This window comes from Sinocyclocheilus anshuiensis, unplaced genomic scaffold (assembly GCF_001515605.1).
Source record: "Sinocyclocheilus anshuiensis isolate Anshui unplaced genomic scaffold, SAMN03320099.WGS_v1.1 scaffold524, whole genome shotgun sequence".
In the NCBI taxonomy this organism is placed as follows: Eukaryota; Metazoa; Chordata; class Actinopteri; order Cypriniformes; family Cyprinidae; genus Sinocyclocheilus; species Sinocyclocheilus anshuiensis.
The window spans coordinates 1,480,163-1,504,305 of record NW_015555703.1 but is presented as its reverse complement, the minus strand read 5'-3'; the positions used below and the strand labels follow the sequence as shown (position 1 = coordinate 1,504,305).

Genomic DNA, 24,143 nt, shown 5'->3' with positions numbered 1-24,143 from the left:
GCCTCTATTGTGCCGTGCTCTGTGGTATGGTCCTCTCCACAACAGCATCTGTCACCTTAGGGGGTCAGCAAGGGCCAAGATGAATGAGTCCTGAGAAAATGCCCCTCTCACACCACAGAGCAAATGGCCGAGAAGAGGGAGGGGGCAAGAGGAATGGGGGTAGGGCCTGCTGTTTGTGTATGTGAGTGCTGGAGGGTTTGTGTATCCAGAACCACTGAATACAGGACAGAGAAGGTGACTCTGCTGGAGTTCCTGAAATCAGGCATTGCTACCCCGACTCTGGACTATCATGACCAGGGAGCTGCTAGCTCGCAACAGGGACAAGGAATACTGTCACGTGCCTCTCAGCCTTGATGCTGCTTTTGGATATCAGAAGGACGTTTGCTATGGAAACAGGCTGTTTGTGTTTGAGTTGCTTTAAGGTCTTGAGTGGGATTTGAGGCACACTCCACACCCCGGCTGCTTATGAAAGGTACAGAAGCGTCATGTTAGTTTCTTTGACACTCACCGGCTCCTGCTAATACGGTGTCAATGGCCATGGCTCTTAGCGTCCCATTTATTTAAAGATTTTTGCATTGGCTAATCTCTGTCCCATCCCCCTGCTTGAAGTTTTGCTCTTTAAACTCTCTTTCCTTTGGTTAATGTCTCTGAATGTAAACAAAAAACTAAGTGTGAATTGGTCAGTGATGAGTGCAGATTCAAAACTTAAGTAACAGAGTGTTACTCTTTATGTTTAGATGTACTTAACTGTTGAAATCATGCATTGTGTGTTACTTTAAGGGCTTGTTTTTAGTCTAAATGTTTGTACCTTATAAAGGGGCTGTTTTTAGACATTGAAACAAATGTAGAATTTGTTAATTGAAAGTGCATTGAAAGCAAGTTGTCCTCTCCCATTGTAGTTTATTTTAATTATGCAGATAAGGAAGGAAACAAAAGAGGGAGTGGATTGAGAGAAAGACAGAAAGGTATTTAGTGGTACAGTGCAGTGTGTGACTGTAACCACATTTACTGCCACATGTGGCACATTTCATCTAAACCTTTTATTTGGCCTTTTACATAGAAATATAACAGCACGCTCTCAGCAAGTTCAGGTGCCGAGGCAAACAAACTTTTACAAGAATAAGAAATCAAAAGATCTGCATTCTGAAAATGTCTATAAAATTGCAACGGCATAAAAATATTTATCATGTTGTTCATTTTTGTTATGAACCAGACAAATCTCTCACCAACTAAGAACATTCTTGCTAAATGTTTTTGTCCTGGTTGCTATTAATTAAAGAACCTTTTATATTGACATATTCAAGTCTACTTTACAGAGTTAGGTCAAGAAACTAATGTATCAAACTGCATGTGGCACCCAAATAGTGACTGAAATCTCCACATGTTGTGTCTATTGGACAGCATAAGTGTAAAATTGTTAATCTGAGACAAAACAAACATTACCCACAAATCAAACAAACTTGTAGCTTTACCTAATTATCTGTGTCTGTGGTTTGGTTTGTTTTGGCTACTTAAAGTGTTGCGTTTCCCTTCTTGGCTATTTCAGGATCCCTTAGTTTATATTTGTACAGCTTTTGGTTTCTTTAGTTGGGATTGGACATCCTTGAACACACCATTTGCGTCACACCAAGTCCTTTGTTGTCGGTAAACTTGTTTTGTTAGGTGAAAGAGGCATGTTCATTGCCTACACACTTTCAGTGTCATATTGAAGCTTCAATGATTGATTTTTGTTTTTAGTATGAACTACATTCATTCTCTTCAATTCCTTGTTAATAAAAGGGACTTGGTGCATTTTTAGATGTGTCTCCTTATGGAACAAAAATATATGGGAATATATTGCAAAATATAATGTTGATACATGATACATTTCCATATATGGGAAACTAGTGCTTATATTTTTCAATAAACTGCAATATATGCATTGACCATGTATGGCTCTATATTGATACATATAAAATATTTAGAAATGAAGACAAAAATAGCATTACATGTCAAATTAATAAAGTTTTATCCTTTATTGTGCACATATATTGCACATACATGTTCCCATATAAATGTGAATGGATGTACACACATGTATACACACATTCACAGAATGCGTTACAGCAGATTTCAAGTTCCCAGCATGCTTTGCAAATATATTATATATGTCTATATGTGTGTAAATACTGCATGAGTAAATATATCTGCAATGTATTTATACACATGCAGTAAGATATCTTATCACATGCACATCTATATGTTATGAAGTTTATTACTAAATATAAAATTACATATATTATAATATATAATTAAATATATTGTCACATATTTTTCAATATATGAAAGCAGCTGTATATTTTCAATATACCATTAAATCATTTAATATATTGATCATCCATATATAAGGAAATATATATATATATATAAGGGTCATGACTGCTTTTTTTTTTGTATACATTGTAGATAATCAGTCAGGATTAGAAAACAAATTGAAAGCCTGTATGGAAGCCGTAAGAAGTGACTAGAACTGAAACAGTTTTTGGCCTAAAGGCAGGGCCCTCTGCAGGCATGTCCACATTAGCATTTAACACCCTTTGAATGTCATTAGCAGTTCAAACTGGACCCTGAGAGCCCTGAAGGCAGGACAAAACTATGCTCAGATGCTGCTACCACACTTTTCTTCTGTTTATCACAGTATCAAGATGAGTGATAAGCTGAAACTTGGCCCAACAGGCCTCCGGTGAGCTGTTTGCAAAACAGGGTGTGCTACTTGTTTTTTGAGTTATTCAGTGGTGGCATCAATCGACATGACCCATGCGTTACACCAGCAATTTTCCATGTCAATCTGCAGAGACTTTGTTGGGTTTTTTTGTATCTAAAAAAATGTATTTGCTGACCCATATCCATTGGAGTTTCATAGAGGAAGCTTTTCAGTGATTCTGATGGTGAAATTTGCCTCTTTGGACTGTAGTCAGTCTCAATTTTATCCGTTTTTCTTGGTAATCATTCACAAATCTTGCAATGTCCAAAGAAATGCAGACATCTAATACTATATTTAATGTAGCTGCAGTATTTATTTACCAGGCGTGTCACCTGGTAGAGATCAGTAAACAAATCCATTTTATAACCTAGACTTTTAAAAACTACTAATAAAAACGATTCACACAGTTGTTCATTTTCTGATTTTTTTTTAAGTATATAGGTCATATAATCTTTACAAATTTGGGATACTTTTGGCAGAAGTGTTTACTGACTGATTGATGCTTTACTGCATCTCACTCTTGTTTTAACCAGGCCAAAAGAACAAAACCTGTCCCATCAGTCTTTGTGTGAGCCTGAAAGTAGGAGACATGGAGATCCTTTCCTCTGTGCGTTCCACAAACATTCCCTTGAGGTCATAGTGTCTTATAACTCATCCCTCCGTGTTATCAGTTAACAGCTACATATGTTGAAGATCACTGCGATCTGTTCAGCTTTACACACAACTGTCTGATCTGAGATAACGCATGGATTAATACTCACTACATATGATTCTTACTGATTTATACTGCAATACATTCTCCATTCAGTGCTTTTAAATCCCCATTGCAAATTTCTAATGCTGCATTAATATTTAGATTCAATTGTGCAGTTCAAGCAACTGTTATTCCCAATGGATTGTCCTATCAAGTTATATATCATATGGTATTTATACTGTAAATGAAGCTCTGACTCTTTGTCTGTAGGTGCAGGAATACTGCGGTTCAACTTTGATACACCATGGAGAAGAGGTGATCCTGTCCTTCTGCAGCTAAAGAAATATAATCAAAGGTATAGTGGTAAATATTTTCCAAAATGGAGTTTATTGTTGCAGCCGTATTATTGCATAATAATCAGATATGAGAGCTGTCTTTGAGGGTTTTTTCATTGAACTTAAAGCGGCAGACTCATTGTCTTGATTGAACTCCCGTCTCATTTTATTTGTGTGTGAGTCCTACTGTTTGAAATCAGGCATTGTAACTGTCCTGATGAAGTATAGCTGTTGACTCTTTCAGGTACTTTCTGCACATGCTCAGGACTATTTGTGCTAGTAATACAGCTGAAACAGATTCAAGGTCTATTCTACAAAAGACTACAAATAGGCCTGGAATTAAAATCTCATCCACGCAGTCCATCGGTTTCATTATAGATTAACCCATGAAACTTCTACTTTGTGAGTTCAAAACTGAACTAATCATGATGTGTGTGTGGTGTTTATGCAGGACATATTTAAGCACAATGAACATATGAAAATTGTACGTTTTGTTTCAGATCATGGGGAATTCATACGCGGGGCAGCTGAAATCTGCCCGCTTTGAGGAGGCTCTTCACAACTCTATAGAGGCTTCATTAAGATCGAGCGGCGGCGACCCACAGCCCGTATTCACACAGCTGTATCTGGAGCCTGATCAGTATCCTAGCAACCTGGAGGGTAATCATTTGCCTTCAAACGAAATTATTTTGATTCGTTCTTAATCATAAATTGCATTTTTAAGGAGAAACATGATAGAGATTTTCTAAATCTTAGTCAAAGAAGCTCTATTACATCCATCAAAAAGCTTTATATATGGGTCATTCCGTCTATAATTTACGGTACATTTCATGTCCATTGATGATAATAGTTTTTTCTAACAGTTTTCTTCAGAAATATCATATTTTATCCAGTAGAAAGAAAAAATGCATACTATAATCTCACACATATATTTTGTACACCCTGTTTTTCAGTTTGTTTGAAATTGTCTTTATGTCCTTTTAATTACAGTGTTTGCAATGTCCGCTTTTTGAACGAGTCTCGAGTTCAAAATAATGAATACAAATTTTAAAGTCAAGATTATCTATATTAAATTTATTTCTACAACCGAAATACCATTAGAAAAATTCTGTTTTCTTTCTTTCAAAAAAAAAAAAATTGTTTTACTGGTCCACAAAAAAATCTGTCAACTATGTTACTAACCAAACACCCCCTAAAAAAACTTCAAAAAATACAAATCACAAAACCATATGACCAGCATCGTGATTTTCTTCTGCGACCGACTTTTTGAGCACTTTATGGTAAATTATTTCTATATTTGATGTCCAGTGACCTATTGACATGGAGTCTATTGATTGCCTATCAACTATGTTGGGTACATTCATTGTTATGGTTTGCAATATTTTTATGATTTAAATTCAAATGCATAGTACATTTTGAGGTTAAAATTATCAGGAAAATAGCATTTGGTTGGCCAGACAAGGCCTTCCATTGAAATTATGAGTCAAATGGTGAAACTGTTGACCTGTAAACCCATACAGTTTGTCCATAACATAGTTGACAAACTCACCAACAGGGAAAACATCTTTTTCTTTTTGAAATATCAAAACGGTGTTTAATGATTAAGCTTGGCAACAACTGAAAGCAATAGTTGTTTCATTGGGAAAGCATATTGTCTTTACACTTTTTCTTGATGTGAAATGAACCCCTAATTATAGAGTTACTCATATATATATATATATATGTGTGTGTGTGTGTGTGTGTGTGTGTGTGTGTGTGTGTGTGTGCATATATGTATGAATGGCAATAACACACCTGTTTCTGGTTCTACCCTCCAGATATTAAGCCCAAAATGGACCTGAGCATGAGGTCCGACCTATCCAGCCATGTGCTGGTGAACTGCCAGTCCACCAAATCCATTGAAGATATGGATGACGAGGAGGATTCAGACACCAGCAGCCCACCGTTGCCTTACCTGCAGGGACCCCCTCCTGACGGCTGCTGCACTGTTGATGGTAGGGAAATTGGTAGACCATTTACAGCATGCATTCCGGGTCTTCTGAAGTCATATGTTATGTCACGGTGTTATGAAGAGAGCAAATTTGAAGTGCCAAGTCAGTGTCAAAGTGAAACGTATGGTAATGACATTGCAAAACTAGAGACAGTGGCACTGAAAAACTGTGTAAACAGTAAATCACCGTGCATTTAGCTACATCAGCGTGGCCAGTTTTCATTATATCGCTGACTCATCTGTGCCCAGGTTTCTGTCAAGCTGGAAAAGATTTGCGCCTGGTTTCCATGGCAACAGAGTCTATCGAGGTTCCCACGGGGTTTGAGCTGATTGGTGCCAAATCTCCCAGCATCCCAGAGCACATCCTCGTTTGTGCAGTGGACAAGCGCTTCCTGCCAGATGAGAATGGGAAAAATGCACTTTTAGGTTGGTGTTCCAATACAATTCCAGGAAGTTAAAGGGGTCATATGATGCGATTTCAATTTGTCCTTTGTCCAATTTGTCCAAGACTAAAGTCTCAAATCCAAAGAGATATTCTTTATAAATGTGTTTTTTGAACCTTAAACCGCATAAACACATTGCATTACACCAAATACACAAAATAATGTTCTTTTTAGCAGCATCATATGACCCCTTTAAACATATAATCTACAAAACTCACTGTGTCTGTGAAATGTTATGTAAAGTAACAAAATCAGCCATTCAGAAAGCAATATTGAATATATTTTATTGCCTGTTTAGATGCAGTGTCAGTCTTGGTCAGAAACCTTTCTTTGTGTAGTCTTTCTAAAGAGTCTGTTTGTATGTGTGTGTTTGTGAAGGGTTTTCGGGGAACTGTGTGGGCTGTGGTGAGAAAGGGTTCCGCTACTTCACTGAGTTCTCCAACCACATCAACCTGAAGTTATCCACTCAGCCGAAGAAGCAGAAGCACTTAAAGTACTACCTGGTGAAGAACTCTCAGGGTGCTCTGTGCAAGGGAACCCTCATCTGCTGGAAAGGTACCACACGTACAATGTGCAAAATGCCCCGTGGCACAGATAGAGGGGTGTCTTGAAAATGCTGACGATGTTATTTGTTTAAATTAATATGATTAACGATTAGCAAATGGATTAAGATATTGTATTTAAAGATTATTTCCAAATGTAAAAAAATATGTTTTTGTAAAACATTTTGCTACATTACATTTTAATGTTGAATAAGTTCAAATCGGAATCAGAATCAGAAAGAGCTTTATTGCCTTGTGTGTGTAACTCTTTCTGTAGCGCTTTCTGATTCTGATTCTGATTCTGATTCTGATTCTGATTCACCAATAATTTGTCTTGGTGTCAGGAGCTTCCAGTACAGAAAGTACAAACATAGTGCAGACATACATATAATTTAAGGTAATAAAAACACTAATAATAAAGAGAATAGACAATTAATTATAAATAACAATATAGTAATAAAATATAGATAAAAAGAAAATGTCAGTAGACAGAATTGTGAATGTATTGTATTGTAATTGTAAACTAATACTGTATTAGTTAAAAATTGATCAAATTAATTTAAACATCCATTTAATTGGTCATTCAAATGTATGCGCAGTTGAATTCTATTTTTAAATTAATAATTGATTATTTATTCCATAAAAGGTAAATTATTTACATAGAATATAATATATATAGAATCTGAAGACAATTTCCGAGTGTAATTATCAAGTGTAATTGTTTTATTCAGCAAAAAACATATTTTGTTGTAATATTTTGCTACGTTTCTAGACATTAAATAAGAAAAATATAAAATTAATTTAAATATCTTTTTAATTGCAATTAAAATTTATTTGCAATTGTATATTATTTTTAAATGAATAAAGTGATTATTGATTATTTCTTCCAGAAATGTAAAGATCTTTTTTTACATAGAATATAGTATACATAGAAGATAATTTCCAATTTAATTATTATTGTTTTGTTTAACAAAACAACATTTAGTTAAATATTTAGCTGCATTTATAAACATAAAAGTAAAGTAAAATATTAAAGTTAAAATTAAATTAATTTTAAATGTTTAATTTAAATTAAAACACATTTGCAATTGTATTTTTAATGAATATATTGATAATTGATGATATCGTCCATAAAAGTTCAGATAAATTATATATAATATAGTTTAGATAGAATTATTTGTATATAATTTCCAAATTTAATTATCATTGATTTATTTAACAAAAACACATTTTTGTTAAATATTATTTTGGGGGGTTTTTTTTGTATTTGCATTTGTATTCTATTTTTAAAATTAATAAACTGATAATTAATGGTTTCTTCCAATAATGTTAGAATAAATTAGTAACAAAGAATATAGTGGAACATGGAATACATGGAATTCCTTGAATATAATTAATTATCAGTGTATTTTTTAACAAAACTTTTTTGTTAATTATGTTGCTGCATTTCTAAACATCAAATAAGGTAAAATGTAAATGTACTTTGCACTTGTATTCTATTTTTAAATTCACAAATTGATAATTGATGATTCTTTCCATACAAACTATAGAAAAGAAGTACTGTTTAAATTGAGAAAATGGGCCCTGAAATGATCTTATTCTTATACCTGTAGCAATGAAAAAAAAGAATGTCCCTGATATGTTGTGCATCCTTTCCATCCAAACATATTATACATAAAGTTGATACTGAATCTGTTTGATTTGAACAGATGGTTCACTTGACATTACCTGTGCATTTTTGTTTTCAGACTGTAAGACAAGGCCATTATCGAACAGTGCTTCTTCATCCAAACCTAGTTCCTCATCCTCACTAAGCAGCAAAGAAACTGTAGACACAAATGGCCACAGTCCATCTCCCCTCCCCCTCTCAGGTGAGTTTATGTGTGGACCATCAAATATCACATGCCTTATTATACAAAATGCTATGTTTCTCATGTAAAAACTGCCATTTTAAGCCTCGTGGACAACTGAAGCTCTGGAGCACATCAGACAGCATATGCTGCGTCTGTCCATCTTCTGCTGGTTTCTGCATGCACAGAGGTCATGTTCTGTCCTGGGGGAGGGTACATAAAGGGGTAGGGGGTGAAACTGGGGGGGCTACTCAGCATTCGGTGACATCTGGCTGGAGGCCACAGTGTTTACCCAACAGTGTTTAGTGAAAGAAAGCAAGTCATTGTCTCATTCTTCCTCACAACACCATTCAGAGAGCCGGGCAGCTGGCAGCAGAGTGCGTCCATTAGTGGCAATAACAGTCTTTTACAATGCACAAAACAGGTTTAGGAGAAGGACTCATTATTGTAAACCAAATGAAACTAATTTTGATTTTTCCACTAATTTAAATGCCATATCTTCTTCATTTCCCGTGAAGAGTAAAAAAGCAAAGCTGCAATCATAATAAGTTATTCTTTGATCCACAGACTCGCCTCCTGCCCGCATGCGGTCTGGCTCATCTTTAGGGGTTTTCGGACCCCCAGAGCTAGGCTTCCACAAACCGCTGAACACACCGACCCACGGGACCAAGACTTTACCGATCGGTACCAGATATCTGTCTCGTTTTGAATTTCAAGTAGCATTGATTGCTTATAATACCACGCTAAAAAGCTGTATATCATTTTGTATGGAAGTACAACTTGCTTTTGCATTGAAACGTTCAGTGCAAGTTGTTAAAATGATTTTGATGGGTTTTGAATTTAACGATTCAGTGTGCTTGGTGTTTGCTAAAGAAAACATCACTTTTCCACTGCATGGTACGACTCGGCACGGCTCGGTTTGCGTTTTCCACTGCAGTTTAGTACTGCTTTAGAGTGGGCGGGATTATTCACATGTGATTATAGTTGCGCCGCCCCATCAAGCTCTCGCTGGATCCGCTCCTCTGCTATCAACGAGAGGAACGTCTGTACTTCCTCAACAGACAACGAAAAAGACACTTTTTGGTTGTTAAAAAAGGTGCGCTCGTTCAAAACAGTTGCGTTCGATCCTTCGCTGGCTGTGCTGATTTAAATCTAGCGGTTCTTTTGTGTTTCTGTCGCAAGTTCAGTGACGCAGGTAGTGACGATTCTCTCCGGCCAATCCGTGATCAGCAGAGTTTACACGCCACGTTTTGGTAACGGTACGGTTCACTTGGAACCTCAACCGAGGTGGTACTAAATAAAGTACCAGGTACCAGGTACTGTACCCAGTGGAAAACCCCCCAAAAGTGAACCGTACCGAGCCGTACCGTGCCTTACCATGCAGTGGAAAAGCGCCATATATTACTATTTCTCATGCTTTGGATTAGAAATGTAAACAAACCACACTGTACATTCAGCAGCTGCCCAATTATTATATTTAAAGACCATTTCAGAATTTAATTATCCTTGTTATATTTAACAAATAATATGTTTTTGTTAAATATTTGAACATTAAATAGTTTCTAATGTTATAGTTAAACGTTTATCAAATTAATTTAAGTATCTATTTAATTGGCCATTCAGATTTGCATTTATATTCTATTTTTAAATGAATAAATTGATAATGATTTCATCCATAAAATTAATAGATTGTTTAAATAGAATATCATATACATAGAATTATTTGAATATAATTTCCAATTTTAATCAGTGTTTTATTTAACAAAAACAAATTTTTGTTCAATATTTTGCTACATTTCTAAACAATAAATAAGGTGAAATATTAAAATGAAAATGTATTTGCATTTTATTTCATTTTTAAATTAATAAATTGATAATGAATGGTTTCTTCTAGAAGAGTTAGATAAATTATTTATATATAGTATACGTAGATTTCATTGAATATAATTTACAAATTTATTTATTTATATTTTATATATATTTTAAATGAATAAATTGATAATGATTCCATCCATAAAATTAACAGATTGTTTAAATAGAATATAATATACATAGAATTATTTGAATATAATTTCCCATTTTAATCATTGTTTTATTTAACAAAAACACATTTTTGTTAAATATTTTGCTACATTTCTAAACAATAAATAAAAGGTAAAATATTAAAACTAAAATGTATTTGCATTTGTATTTTATTTTTTAATAATTAATGATTTCTTCTAGAAAAGTTAAATTATTTATATATATAGTATACATAGATTTCTTTGAATATAATTTACACATTTAATTATCATTGTTTTTTTAACAAAAACACATTTTGTTAAATATTTTGCTATGTTTCCAAACAATAAACAAGGTACAATATTCAAATTAAAATGTATTTGTATTCTATTTTTAAATGAATACATTGATAATTAATGACCGACCAAAAATGATCAACTTTGTGGTTCACATGTTGTTAGCTGTTTCATTGTATGTTTTTCTCCACAAAAGGATAGAATGAATCTCTTCTCTGAAGGTCATTTGTATTGGCTGCTTATGTAACCCTTTTGCAAACACACACACACACACACACACACACACATTAACTCACTCCAAATTATCAATATAAGACCAGAAATTCTGTATTAAGGATTTTAATGTCAGCCCACGCTTCACGTTCCCTGCGATTGACGTTTAACACGTATGTGCTCTATTTATGTGTGTGTCAGGAATATTAGATGTAAAAGTAGCCCAGCAGTTCATTATCAATATGCCTTCAGTTAAAGGAAATCAATAAACTGTGCTCCACAGGACCCATTGTCCTTCAGAAATGAGCGAGACTGAATTTATGTGCGTTGATGTGGTGTTTGCATAGTTTGTCACCAGAAGAGTGGACATTAGCCATTAATGTGTCAAACATGACACTCCTCAGGGCACTTAGGAAATTCTTGAATACATTTTAGTCTGAAATGGTGTTTTACAAATTGTGTGTATAGAAGTATTTTTTAAAATCAGCATATTAGAATGATTTCTGAAGGATCATGTGACACTGCAAACTGGAGTAATGTTGGCGAAAATTCAGCTTTGCATCACAGGAATAAATTACATTTTAAAATATATTCGAATAGAAAACAGTTGTCTTAAATTGTAATAATATTTCACAATATTACTGTTTTTACTGTATTTTTGTGATTAAATAAATGCTGCCTTAAAGAGACTTGCCGACCGCTTGTGTATATCTGTTTCTCTACACTGTTTTATTGACTTCCAAACTTATATTTTTGTTGTTCAGTTCCTACTGCCCTGCGAATAAATGGTCTAACTAATGGTCTAAGTATGGATGGACGGTCCAGTCTACTGAGCCCACCACATACAAACCCACTCGCCACACCTACTCATGGCTATAGGACCACAGAACCGGGAGACAGTCCAGGTAAGCATTAAACCAGCCAATCACAATGCTGTCTGATGCATATCATTAGTTGTCAAATCTGTTTTTAGAAGGCATCATCAAATGCAATTGCAAACTATGCTATCTACACTACTTTTTTTGCAGCATCCTCTGCTATGTCATCAGGTCCACCTAAAAAGCGTCACCGCAGCTGGCACCCCACCTCTCTCGTCCCCGTCCCAGCCACAGCCGTCCCTGTGCCAGCCATCCGTCCACTGACGTGCAGCTCTGGTGGGTCTCGACTGAGTCATCCTCAGCCTGTTGTTTGTTAATGTGCTTTTTTGTGCTGTTCCTCCAGGCTGTTTATGCATGTCCCTGAGCAGAACACAGCCATGAATTTGATTACCTTTGCTTTTATTTTTAACAAGTACCAAGGGACGTGACATTTTCCATCCACAAGGATGATTTATTCATTGTTTTCATAGAAATAGAGGTGAAAGGTCACGCTAAAGTACAGGTGCATCTCAATAAATTAGAATGTCGTGGAAAAGTTATTTAATACACGAGTTTCACAATTTGAGTTGAATTACTGAAATAAATTAACTTTTCCAAGACATTCTAATTTATTGAGATGCACCTGTAGGTCTTGAACTGTTTAGCAGGGTTTATGCATCACAACAGCTGAAGGAGTGGAGACTGGAGATCCATCCACTGTGATCATGTAGCTTAGTTACCTTGTCCACAACATTGATTAGAGTGCCACGTTAACAAAGCGTGAGAGACTGAAGAGATCCATCTAAAATATTATTAGGTTTCCACAATGGCTTGACAGCACATGCTGTATGTTCCAGTACAAAAAGTACATACATGTAATGTTTTGCTCTTTCTTTCCAGGTTCTTTATTGTCCCTGTCCAATCAGCAGCCTCCATCAGTGTCAGGGGTCATACAACCCCAACCAATCACAGCGGGAGAAACGGTCATCATTCCTGACAACCTTCTGAACTCCTCTGGGGTCCGACCAGTCCTTCTCATTGGTCAGTACTCTGTCTTCATAACAGGCTTATATATTAAATGCTCATACATATAACTGTGTGTGTATGTATGTGTATTTATATATTAATTTCTGAATTAATATTTTGATATTTTTAGTGGGCATAAAGTAAAAACTGTCAGAGTGATGAAACAGATAGATAGATAGATAGATAGATAGATAGATAGATAGATAGATTAATTTGATTGACAATATCAGATAAATAATAATATTTAATTTATATTTAAGAACTTAAACAGCAAAGAGTGATAAGATTCAAAATAAAGCTCAGGAGAGCTAGTCGCAAACCACTCAGCAACATTTTTGTCAATAAAAAAATTACTAACAATATTAAATAAATATATTATTTTTAAATGTTATTGTTTTTTTATTTTTAATCATATATTAAGACATTTTTTTTTAACAAAACAGCTTTTAAAGTAGTTAATCTATATATTAGCAGGAATTATCCTTTATTTTATAGATATTTTTTTATATTTTAAACCATTCAAATTTGGAAACATGCAGAAAAAAACTATAAACATCGTGACACTAGCATAATCTGAAATACTATTTTAATATTCATGTCAGTTTTACAGAAATACGTTCATCACCGCACACAATATTACCAGATCTCTTGATTGAATCCATTTTTAAGTGTTTGGATGTGTGTGTGTGTGTGTGTGTGTGTGTGTGTGTGTGTGTGTGTGTGTGTGCTGTGTGTATGAACTTGTTTGTTTGAATGTTTCTCTCCAGGTCAAGGCACTTTACCGTACTTCTTTGGCAATGTGGGTGATCTGGTGGTGAGCCCCCTGCTGGTGAGATGCTATAAGGGCCGAGAGCTCAATGAGAAGACCCTCGCCAGTCTGGGCATGTCAGCAAGCCAGTTACTCACCACAGAGACCATGATACTGCTCACACTGCAATACCTCGCTCGGCTGGGTAAATAACACTGACAGACAATAAGTTTTAGTGCATCAATAACATGAATGTATCTGTACACTTATAGATAAGAGTGCACAGCTTGTTAAATGTCTTACTTCAAATGCATCTAGCTCAAGTATTATGCAAGAGCAGTGAGTATTTGTTCTATAGTGAGATGACCATTCCTTTTCCTGTCTTTAATGCAGGTATGGAGCAGATCCCGTTACGGGAAGAGTTCGAGCAGATTGTACTGAAGGCCATGCTGTGCGGTCCGACCGGCCCTCCCGTGTCTCCCGCCCAGCTTCCCTGGTTAGCTCGAATGGAGGCCAGTGTGTCAGGGGGTGGCGTTCAGGTGCTGGTCAGCCATGGCTCTCTGGGCGAGGGCATCTCTGAGTCGCTGCGCTCGCTGAGTGAAACACCACCGCAGCAGCAGCAGTGTCTGCCCAATTATGTGCTCATTATCTGCACCTCCAAAAGTGGAGCTAATGAGTTCTGCGTGTTAGTGTTGGGTACGTTCTGCTACTCTCAAAGACTTCATTCTTAAGCCTCGTGCACACCAGGACGATTATCGCGCGCGCTTATCGCCAGCGTTTTTCGACGTGGCTTGTGTGTTCATACCCAAGCGATTTTCGCTGGCGATGAGCCGAGTGAACGTACAAATTCTCTCCCCGACATTAGATGGCGCTTAATGAAAAACAGAAATTCCCCCGGTACACATCAAATCCTATTTGATCTGCAATTCCTCTCCATAACAACTCCCTCTTATCGAGATTTTTGTAGTCGCTGTCGCGTTTGTCATAAAGCTCTTTGTGTTCTTACACCAATGAGACCAGCAGCTCTACATTCATCTTGCCTCGATGCATCTTCTTGGTCTACTTACTTCCTCTTCATCGTTAGGTATCAATGTGTGCTCGGCAAGACCGTTTTGTGCTTGAGCGCCACCAAGTCGTGTTTTACTGTAACTTCAGCAGCTCCAGGCACGTGAACAAAAGCACCAATCTCATTGGTCGGCCAGTTTTTAACGCGGCGCGTCAAAAAAAAAAACACGAGCCTGAGGCGTTTTTTAAAAAATTACGCTTTTAACGCCTGCCATTTTGTGCATCGGTGTGCACACTCCCATTGGCGCCCTTTGTATTTAGTCATGAGGCGTTAAACGTTGGCGATAATCTCGCGCGATAATCGTCCCGGTGTGCACAAGCCTTTAGTTTAAAGTTTCATTTTAGTCCATTTATGGCCTTTCCATGATATAAGAATGCATTTAAGGAGTTTACACATTGTTAGATTGTGCATGAAAACTCACTCAGTTAAGTTGAAAGGTTTGTTTTTGTCACTGTCGTGTAAGTGAACACGTGCTGTTGTTTTTCTCAGGTAAATATCAGTCTCGAGCTTTGGCGGAGAGCATGCTCACTACCAATGAGTTTCTGAAGGAGATCAGCTATGAGCTCATCACAGGGAAAGTTAGTGTGCTCGCCTCGCACTTCCAGAGCACCTCATTAGGTGAGTCTCAGTGCAACAATTTAGTGGATCCATCAGTTTTCATCAACTTATCATTGTCCTTTATTTAGAAATTAATTGAAGAATATAGATGTAAGCAGCAGTTTTGGGGCCAAGCACATATTGCAAGGTGAAGTAGATTAGTGCGGTTATTGCGCCCTCTTTGGTGATTTTAGGAAGTAGTTCAAAAGCTGAACATAATTTAGGATGAGATTGTAAATTATGTTTTTTTTTTTTTTCAGGATACTTTGATGAATAGAAAGTTCAATAAAACAGCATTTATTTGAAACAGACATTTTTGTACTGTGTCCTTGCTGAATAAAAATGCTACTTTCTTTCAAAAAAAAACTTTCAGATTTTTGAACTGTAGCACATGCATGTGTCTCCTTTATTCATTTCAAATTAATTGTGGCGCTACAGGTGACAACATGGACAAACAGCTGGTTCGGTACCAACGCAAGCGCAAAGACCGTGTGGTTCAGCCCTTTCAGGGACATCTGACCGAGTACATCCACTCCCAAGAGGCCACAGCCATGGTACCAGAGTCAGGGCCAGGTGAGCCTTTGCTGTCTCCGTACGTCTCAAACCCTTCACTTGGCCGCCCTGATTCATGATAAAACTTTATATTTGGCACTTGAAAACACTAATCGACTTTTGATGTGTGACAGATCTGCTGAGTGATGGCTTTCAGATACACCCTCCACAGCTGAGTGTTGCACGCAGCCTTTTGTCGCAGGTGTGTGCTATCGCCGACTCGGGGAGCCACAGCTTAGATCTGGGCCGCTTCTGTAAAGTGGACTTCCTGATTCTGGTGCCGCCGTCCCATGTCCTGGTTCACCAAACAGTCCAGCGAATACGACAATCAGGTACGTCACAGCAGAAGCGACAGTTTTGCCTATTTCAAAAAATATATTCAACTTGTTTTCAATGTCAAGCCCAAACAAGAACATTTTCACAAAAACTTCTTGCCTGGAAAGTTAAATTGACAGTTCTCCAATGTAAATTCTGTCAAATGATGTTTTGAAGAATGTGGGTAATCAAACAGTTTTTGGTCCCTATTGACTTCCATAGTATTTTTTTTCCCCATACTGTGAAAGTCAACGGTGACCAGCAACAGGTTTGGAGTAAACGATTGGGTGAATTATCCCTTTAATTTGATGAAAGAGTCATTGCAACAATATTTAGGGGCCAAGCACGAAGGCACCTCTTGTATTCGTTAGTTATGAAATTTGGCACACAGATAGAGGACAGTCTCAACATTAACCATAACAAGTTTGTTGTCTCTTAACTCAAACCCTCTAGCGCCACCAACAGATAGAACATGTTTATGCTAATAACTTTTGAATTGTAAAGTTTAGAAGCAAAATTCTTTTTTCATCTTATTCCCTGGCTCATGCATAATGAAATTAAAATTTATATGGGTCAAGATTTTTCAAATTTTTGAATTATTTGAAAACAGCGCCAGTTTCTGGTCAAAATTTATAATAAATTTAAAAAATACTAATAGCTTTTGATTTATTTTGCCTATTTAATGAAACTGGTCTTGATAGATTCCTTGGATCATGCCGAGAACAATACCAATTATGCCGTATTTGGTCAAACTTGCAGTTGGCCATTTTGAATTTCTTTGAAAAACTACTTTTTCAAACTCCTGCTATACCATTGGTCTGATTTTCACCGAAATCAGCCCAGATCATCTTCAGACCATGCGGGCAAAAAGTCATCGAAAGCTTGTCGATAAACTAAACCGTTCTCGAATAACGTATCAATGAATTTGAACGCTTGTCGATAAACTAAACCGTTCTCGAATAACGTATCAATGAATTTGAACGCTTGTCGATAAACTAAACCGTTCTCGAATAACGTATCAATGAATTTGAACGCTTGTCGATAAACTAAACCGTTCTCGAATAACGTATCAATGAATTTGAAAGCTTGTCGATAAACTAAACCGTTCTCGAATAACGTATCAATGAGTTTTTTGGCAGGATGCCAACCTGATTCTGATGCTGCAACACTTTGTCATATCGACACCAAACTGTTTATGTGTCATTGTCACCTCACACTGACCACACCATAATAATTTGATAAAAGCGCCACCTATTGGTCAAAAGTGATAAGCATTTAAATCGTATTATTAGTGATTGTATTTGTGATTTTTTCAGCCATTTCGACTATAATAATCTATAAATATTTTTAACCACTCATTGTTGCAGTTGGCCTGATGCTCCCAGCCATGCTTAGCTCCTCATTTGGCCTCTGTTGTGCTTGACCCCGTAATTGCTGCTTGCAGCTATATTTTACATTGTTGTTGTCCTCATGTCTTTGCTAGGCGTCCTGATTGATCTAGGTATAGAGGACGCCTCATTAGCCCTGCAGAAGTCTGACAAGTATGTGGTGCGTCTGGACGCGGAGGTCCACACAAAAATGGAGGCCTTCATGAGAAAGGTCAAGCAGAACCCTTACACGCTCTTTGTCCTCATTCACGACAACTCGCACGTAGACCTGACCAGGTAAGAAAAACAACTACGTGGTTTGTAAAAGGGACTGTCAGAAATGTCAGTGTTAAGACGTCTCGTCTTTATTCTCTCTCTCCGTCAGTGCTCTGTCAGGGTCGGTTTGTCACGGGGAGTTGCAGGGATTGGCCGACCGCGTGGTGAACTGTCCAGCGGTCCTGGAAGCAATAAACCTGCTGGTTCTGCAGGTCAGCTGCTTCCCGTTCACCCTGCAGAGCCGTCAGTCACGCATCAGTACCCAGAATGAAGTGCACTGGCCCAACACTGACGACCTGGTGAGTTTCACTGACCCCGAGAAGAACTGTAAAGGAATTTATGGAGGATAGATAAGACTTCAGCTAAATGAGATGATTGACAAGTATTTTAAGTGTACATGCGTACACTACTGCTCAGTACAGTATTTTTTAAAGCATACTTTTATTCAACAGGGATGCATTAAATTGATCAAAAGTGACAGTATAAGACATTTATAATGTTAACAATATTTCAAATAAATGCTGTTATTTTGAACTTTCTATTCATCAATAATCATGAAAAAAAAAGTTTCACAGTTTCGATAAACTAAACCGTTCTCGAATAACGTATCAATGAGTTTTTTGGCAGGATGCCAACCTGATTCTGATGCTGCAACACTTTGTCATATCGACACCAAACTGTTTATGTGTCATTGTCACCTCACACTGACCACACCATAATAATTTGATAAAAGCGCCACCTATTGGTCAAAAGTGATAAGCATTTAAATCGTATTATTAGTGATTGTATTTGTGATTTTTTCAGCCATTTCGACTATAATAATCTATAAATATTTTTAACCACTCATTGTTGCAGTTGGCCTGATGCTCCCAGCCATGCTTAGCTCCTCATTTGGCCTCTGTTGTGCTTGACCCCGTAATTGCTGCTTGCAGCTATATTTTACATTGTTGTTGTCCTCATGTCTTTGCTAGGCGTCCTGATTGATCTAGGTATAGAGGACGCCTCATTAGCCCTGCAGAAGTCTGACAAGTATGTGGTGCGTCTGGACGCGGAGGTCCACACAAAAATGGAGGCCTTCATGAGAAAGGTCAAGCAGAACCCTTACACGCTCTTTGTCCTCATTCACGACAACTCGCACGTAGACCTGACCAGGTAAGAAAAACAACTACGTGGTTTGTAAAAGGGACTGTCAGAAATGTCAGTGTTAAGACGTCTCGTCTTTATTCTCTCTCTCCGTCAGTGCTCTGTCAGGGTCGGTTTGTCACGGGGAGTTGCAGGGATTGGCCGACCGCGTGGTGAACTGTCCAGCGGTCCTGGAAGCAATAAACCTGCTGGTTCTGCAGGTCAGCTGCTTCCCGTTCACCCTGCAGAGCCGTCAGTCACGCATCAGTACCCAGAATGAAGTGCACTGGCCCAACACTGACGACCTGGTGAGTTTCACTGACCCCGAGAAGAACTGTAAAGGAATTTATGGAGGATAGATAAGACTTCAGCTAAATGAGATGATTGACAAGTATTTTAAGTGTACATGCGTACACTACTGCTCAGTACAGTATTTTTTAAAGCATACTTTTATTCAACAGGGATGCATTAAATTGATCAAAAGTGACAGTATAAGACATTTATAATGTTAACAATATTTCAAATAAATGCTGTTATTTTGAACTTTCTATTCATCAATAATCATGAAAAAAAAAGTTTCACAGTTTCCACAAAAATATGAAGCAGCACAACTGTTTTCAACATTGATAATATGTTTATGCAGATATGTTTCTTCAGCAGCAAATCATCATATTAGAATGATTTCTGAAGGATCAAGACTGGAGTAATGATGCTGAAAATTCAGCTTTACATCACAGGAATAAACTACATTTCAAAATATATTCAAATAGAAACCAGTTATTTTCAATTGTAATACTATTTCACAATATATTACTATTTTACTGTATTTTTTAACAAATAAATGCAACCTTGGTGAGCAGAAGAGACTTTCAAAAACATTTAAAATTTTAACGACCCCAAACGTTTGAATCGTAGCGTACATAAACACAGTTTCATGCACAAATTTAGAGGCGCATTTAATAATGCGAAATTTAAATGAAGATTTAATTCCATTTTCTTTAAATTTTTCCTCTTGTTCCTTTTATTTAGTTTTCTGTAGGTCTCCTATTTCGAGTAAAGCAATCTCCAGAATGGTGGTCAATCAGTATTTTTTATTATTATTATTATTATTATTTTGAATAATTGATGTTGAAGCTTTTATATTTAGTGCCTCATTTTTAAATACTGTATGTGGTTACAGCCTTGGTTTTGATGTTGGATTGTTCAAGTTTTTTGGTTTACCATTTTTGGTGTTTTCACAAAGGTTAGTAGCCATTAATGTTTTCTTTTCTTCTCTGTGAATAAAGTCTTTCCAGCACATTTTGTGCTTTGTGGTTAAGCTTGGAACCCAGGAAGTTTGTAACTTTTAAAAAAATCTTTACTGCAGCAGTTTCAATCTAAATTCACACAATCACATTTTTAACAAACTGTGGTATGATATTAATGTCAGAGATTCCTATTCATCAGACACATTAAAATGAATCTGGATTCTTGTTATTTTATAATGACCTAGATGTGTTCATAGACAAATTAAAAGCATTTTCAGGCAAGAACTATAAGAGTAAAAAGAGACCAACACTGTGTTTTGCTCAGTAAAGTAAAATGAGCAGATTACTGTTTGCATGTAACAGCAGGCTGATGCTTCTCCCAAGGACCTGGTCTACTTTGGGCTGAAGGACTACAGCAGGTCCCTGCAGTGGGGAGTGGCGAGTCCGATCCTTCGCTGTGACGACGCGTTTGAACGGATGGTCAAAACCCTGCTGGAGAGGTCAGTCCCATTTTCATATTCACTCAGAATGTACTTCTAAAAAAACATTACGAGAACAAAATGAGGATTTAAAGCAAGTTGCATTCCTTTTTAACTGCTTTTTACACTGTAAATGCATAACTATATCTTTAAGTTCATCTCAGACCACTGTTATTAGAGTATTAATGAAATAGTTTCGTAGTGTTTATCAGTATTTTTATTTTTATATTTTTTTTTTTTTTTTCATTTTAGTTTTGAATAATTTTTGTCATTTGTATTTTTGTCATTTTCATTATTGTTTTTTTTTTTTTCAGGTTGAGTTTTAGTTATTTTAGTACATCAGGTAAAACTAAATAAAATTGAGAAATATTTCTGGTAACACTTCAGTTTAGGGAACACATTTTTCCCTCAATAAACTCCTAATTTGATGCTTATTGGTAGTTAGGTAGTTGCAGTAATTAAGTTTAGGTATGGGGTAGGGTTAAGGGATCTAAAATATGGTCATGCATTAATATGTGCTTAATAAGTACTAATAAATAGCCAATATGCTAATAAACAGAGCCAATCCTCCCTATATGCAAAATATGCACGCTGCGTAGGGCCCCCGAAACACCAGGGGGCCCCCTTGCTCTCAAAGATGATTTAATTTTAGTTTCGTTTTTGAATTTGGCCAGCGGTTATGAAAACATGAATGATTATTTCTTTTAATACGGTGCGCTGTCGCCCTTTCTACTTAAAAATCAGTCAAATCATGTAATGTGAATGTCGTACAGTCATGCTCGAGACTAAAAAAACGAGTTGAAAGCGTACCGAGCCGCGGAAGAGACACTGTTTCTCAAGCGCTTTCCGCGAGTGCGATTCGAGACGGTGTGAAACACGGACAAATGCGTTTCATTCATTCGTTCATAACCACTCATCCCCTCCCCCCCCGACACAGTTTTGCGTAGGGCCCCCAGAAGTCTAGGATCAGCACTGCTAATAAACAACTAGTTAATAGTGAGTAGTGTTCCCTAATGTAAACTTTTACCGTATTTCCATGGAAATAAATATACGTGTTTTTTTTTGGTTAACATTTTATTTCAAGTAACAAAAATTTATTTTTAATGTTTTAGTTTTAGTTCACTTTAATAACCCTGTCTCAGACTCAGATCCATGTCTAAATTGGCAGTTTCTGTGCATTTCAAACCATAAGCATATGCTGTATCTTTCCATTGATATCCCTCATTGTGTCTTCCTCATTAATTTCAGGCACCCGCATTTGCACAGCATGGTGATCCGCAGCTATCTATTGATACAGCAGTACACAGAGGCCCTGATGGCCCTCACGGCGGCCCCCTCACTGCGGGATCACGTGACCCCTCAGACCCTCGCAATGGTGGAGGATCTGCTGAGCGTCCCGGGCCGCAGCAGGCACGGGTGCGGGCACATGCTGTTGGTGCGCGTGCCCTCGCTGCAGCTGGCACGGCTGGCACAGGAGCGGCTGGAGGAGGCCCGGGATAAGCTGGGCCTACAGTACCGCTTTGCTGTTCTGCTGGGAAGCCCTGCTGCTGAGATCAGCCTGCCGGTCCACTTCTGTGCCCGTCTGCGGGTAAAAACCAGATCCCCTCATGAATATGGGCTCCTTAAAATCACCAGAATAAGCTTGGAATAAACAATCTGTGTATTTCAGGCTTGGAGGGGCTGTAGGAATGAAGAGTGGGCCCCACATTCATATGAAGATCTGGAAGGACTTCCATGCATTGTCATCCTCACAGGGAAAGATCCTCTAGGAGAGACATTCCCAAGGTACTCCATGTGATGTTGTTCTTTATATATACACAGTTGAGACCACTTGAAAATGTTCAGTTTCTCTGGAATTTCTAGATTTACTAGGTATGGGTTAGAGTAAAATGCTAATATTTGTTTTATTCTGTAAAGGCCTCAAAATTCTTCCACATTTCAAATAAAAATATTATAATTTAGAGCCTTTTTCTTCAGAAAATGACAGTTGGTCAAAGTAACAAATGTTTTTATTACTGGTTTCTTAACTCTCTGTGTTGTCTAAAAATGAATATAAACAAAATCTTTTTTTTTTGACCAGTTGTCATTTTATGCAAAAAATGCACTAAAGTATAAAATTTTTATTTTAAATTAAAGTTTACAGAATAAAACAAACATTACGTTTTACTCAAACACATAACTATAAATCATAAATCCAGACAAACATTATGGTAACACTTTAGAATAGGGAACACATATTCACTATTAACTAAGAGTTTTACCTGAACAAACTCTTAATTTGCTGCTTATTAATAGTTAGTAAGGTAGTTGTTAAATTTAGGTACGGGGTGGATTAAGGGATCTAAAATACGGTCATGCAGAATAAGGCATTAATATGTGCTTTATAAGTACTAATAAACAGCCAATATGCTAGTAATATGCATGCTAATAAGCAACTAATTAATAGCAAGAATTGGTCCTTAAAATAAAGTGTTACCAACATTATTTATATATTAAAAATAATTACAGGAATAAATAACATTTTAAATTATATTCAAGTAGAAAACATTTACTTTAAATTTGTCAGGGTTGGGTGAAGGGATGAGGCGAGGACTCAACGATGCAGGAAGACTTGGCTCTTTATTAAATGAAAAAGAAACCAAAACTAAAACAAAAACTACCCCAAGGGGGAAAACAGGCAGGCAGGCCAGGACAGGACAGGGAAGGGCACAGCACATCAAGGTAAGGTTGGATCAGGAAGGACAGGACAGAAACCAACAAAGGTCCGTACAACAACGAACTAGCACAGGACTGCAAACACAAGGAGAATAAATAGGGAGCAAACAAGGAGGGTGACGAGGGAGACACAGGTGGAGCAACTGAATCAATAATCAGATAACAAGAAGGGCGGGGTAAGACAATAGACAGGAGAGCACAGGGCACAAACAAGCACACAACAAGCCAGGTGCTCAAACAAAGACACAGGAGTGTACCCTGGTGGCCACCTTGGGCACACCAGCTGATGTCTGTGACAAAATTGTAATAATATTTCATAATATTACAATTTTTACTGTATTTTTGATCAAATAAATGCGGCCTTGTTGAGCAAAAATAATGTTCTTTTTAGCAGCATCATATGACCCCTTTAAACAGTAGAGTATATACTTTTTTTTTTCTGGTAAAAATATATATAATTTTATTTCGGCAATAAATTTTGTGTAAAATAGCTAAAACAAATATTAATTAAGTACAAATATTAATATTTGATCATTTTCTGTTAATGTGCAAATATTATTTATTTTTAGATTTAATAATAATAATAATAATAATGTATCGTTTTTTGCTTTAATGACAAACTTCTAGTCAAGTCAAGTCACCTTTATTTATATAGTGCTTTATACAATA

General features: G+C 36.8%; 1 protein-coding gene across 1 annotated transcript in view; it reads left to right on the top strand.

Moving 5' to 3' along the window:
* Nucleotides 1-235: 235 nt before the first annotated feature.
* LOC107671732 (GREB1-like protein) overlaps nt 236-24,143 on the top strand; it is a 36,445-nt gene continuing 12,537 nt past the window's right edge. Inside the window, exons 1-21 of the mRNA XM_016464677.1 lie at nt 236-472; nt 3,708-3,792; nt 4,273-4,432; nt 5,590-5,766; nt 6,012-6,188; nt 6,584-6,760; nt 8,496-8,618; nt 9,165-9,281; nt 11,872-12,012; nt 12,136-12,261; nt 12,865-13,005; nt 13,758-13,943; nt 14,132-14,434; nt 15,294-15,422; nt 15,840-15,974; nt 16,088-16,285; nt 17,752-17,932; nt 18,021-18,210; nt 20,644-20,780; nt 22,008-22,347; nt 22,429-22,544. Coding sequence (XP_016320163.1) covers nt 4,276-4,432; nt 5,590-5,766; nt 6,012-6,188; nt 6,584-6,760; nt 8,496-8,618; nt 9,165-9,281; nt 11,872-12,012; nt 12,136-12,261; nt 12,865-13,005; nt 13,758-13,943; nt 14,132-14,434; nt 15,294-15,422; nt 15,840-15,974; nt 16,088-16,285; nt 17,752-17,932; nt 18,021-18,210; nt 20,644-20,780; nt 22,008-22,347; nt 22,429-22,544 — 3,251 coding nt within the window. The 5' untranslated portion in view covers nt 236-472; nt 3,708-3,792; nt 4,273-4,275. The remainder of the gene's footprint in view (nt 473-3,707; nt 3,793-4,272; nt 4,433-5,589; nt 5,767-6,011; nt 6,189-6,583; nt 6,761-8,495; nt 8,619-9,164; nt 9,282-11,871; nt 12,013-12,135; nt 12,262-12,864; nt 13,006-13,757; nt 13,944-14,131; nt 14,435-15,293; nt 15,423-15,839; nt 15,975-16,087; nt 16,286-17,751; nt 17,933-18,020; nt 18,211-20,643; nt 20,781-22,007; nt 22,348-22,428; nt 22,545-24,143) is intronic.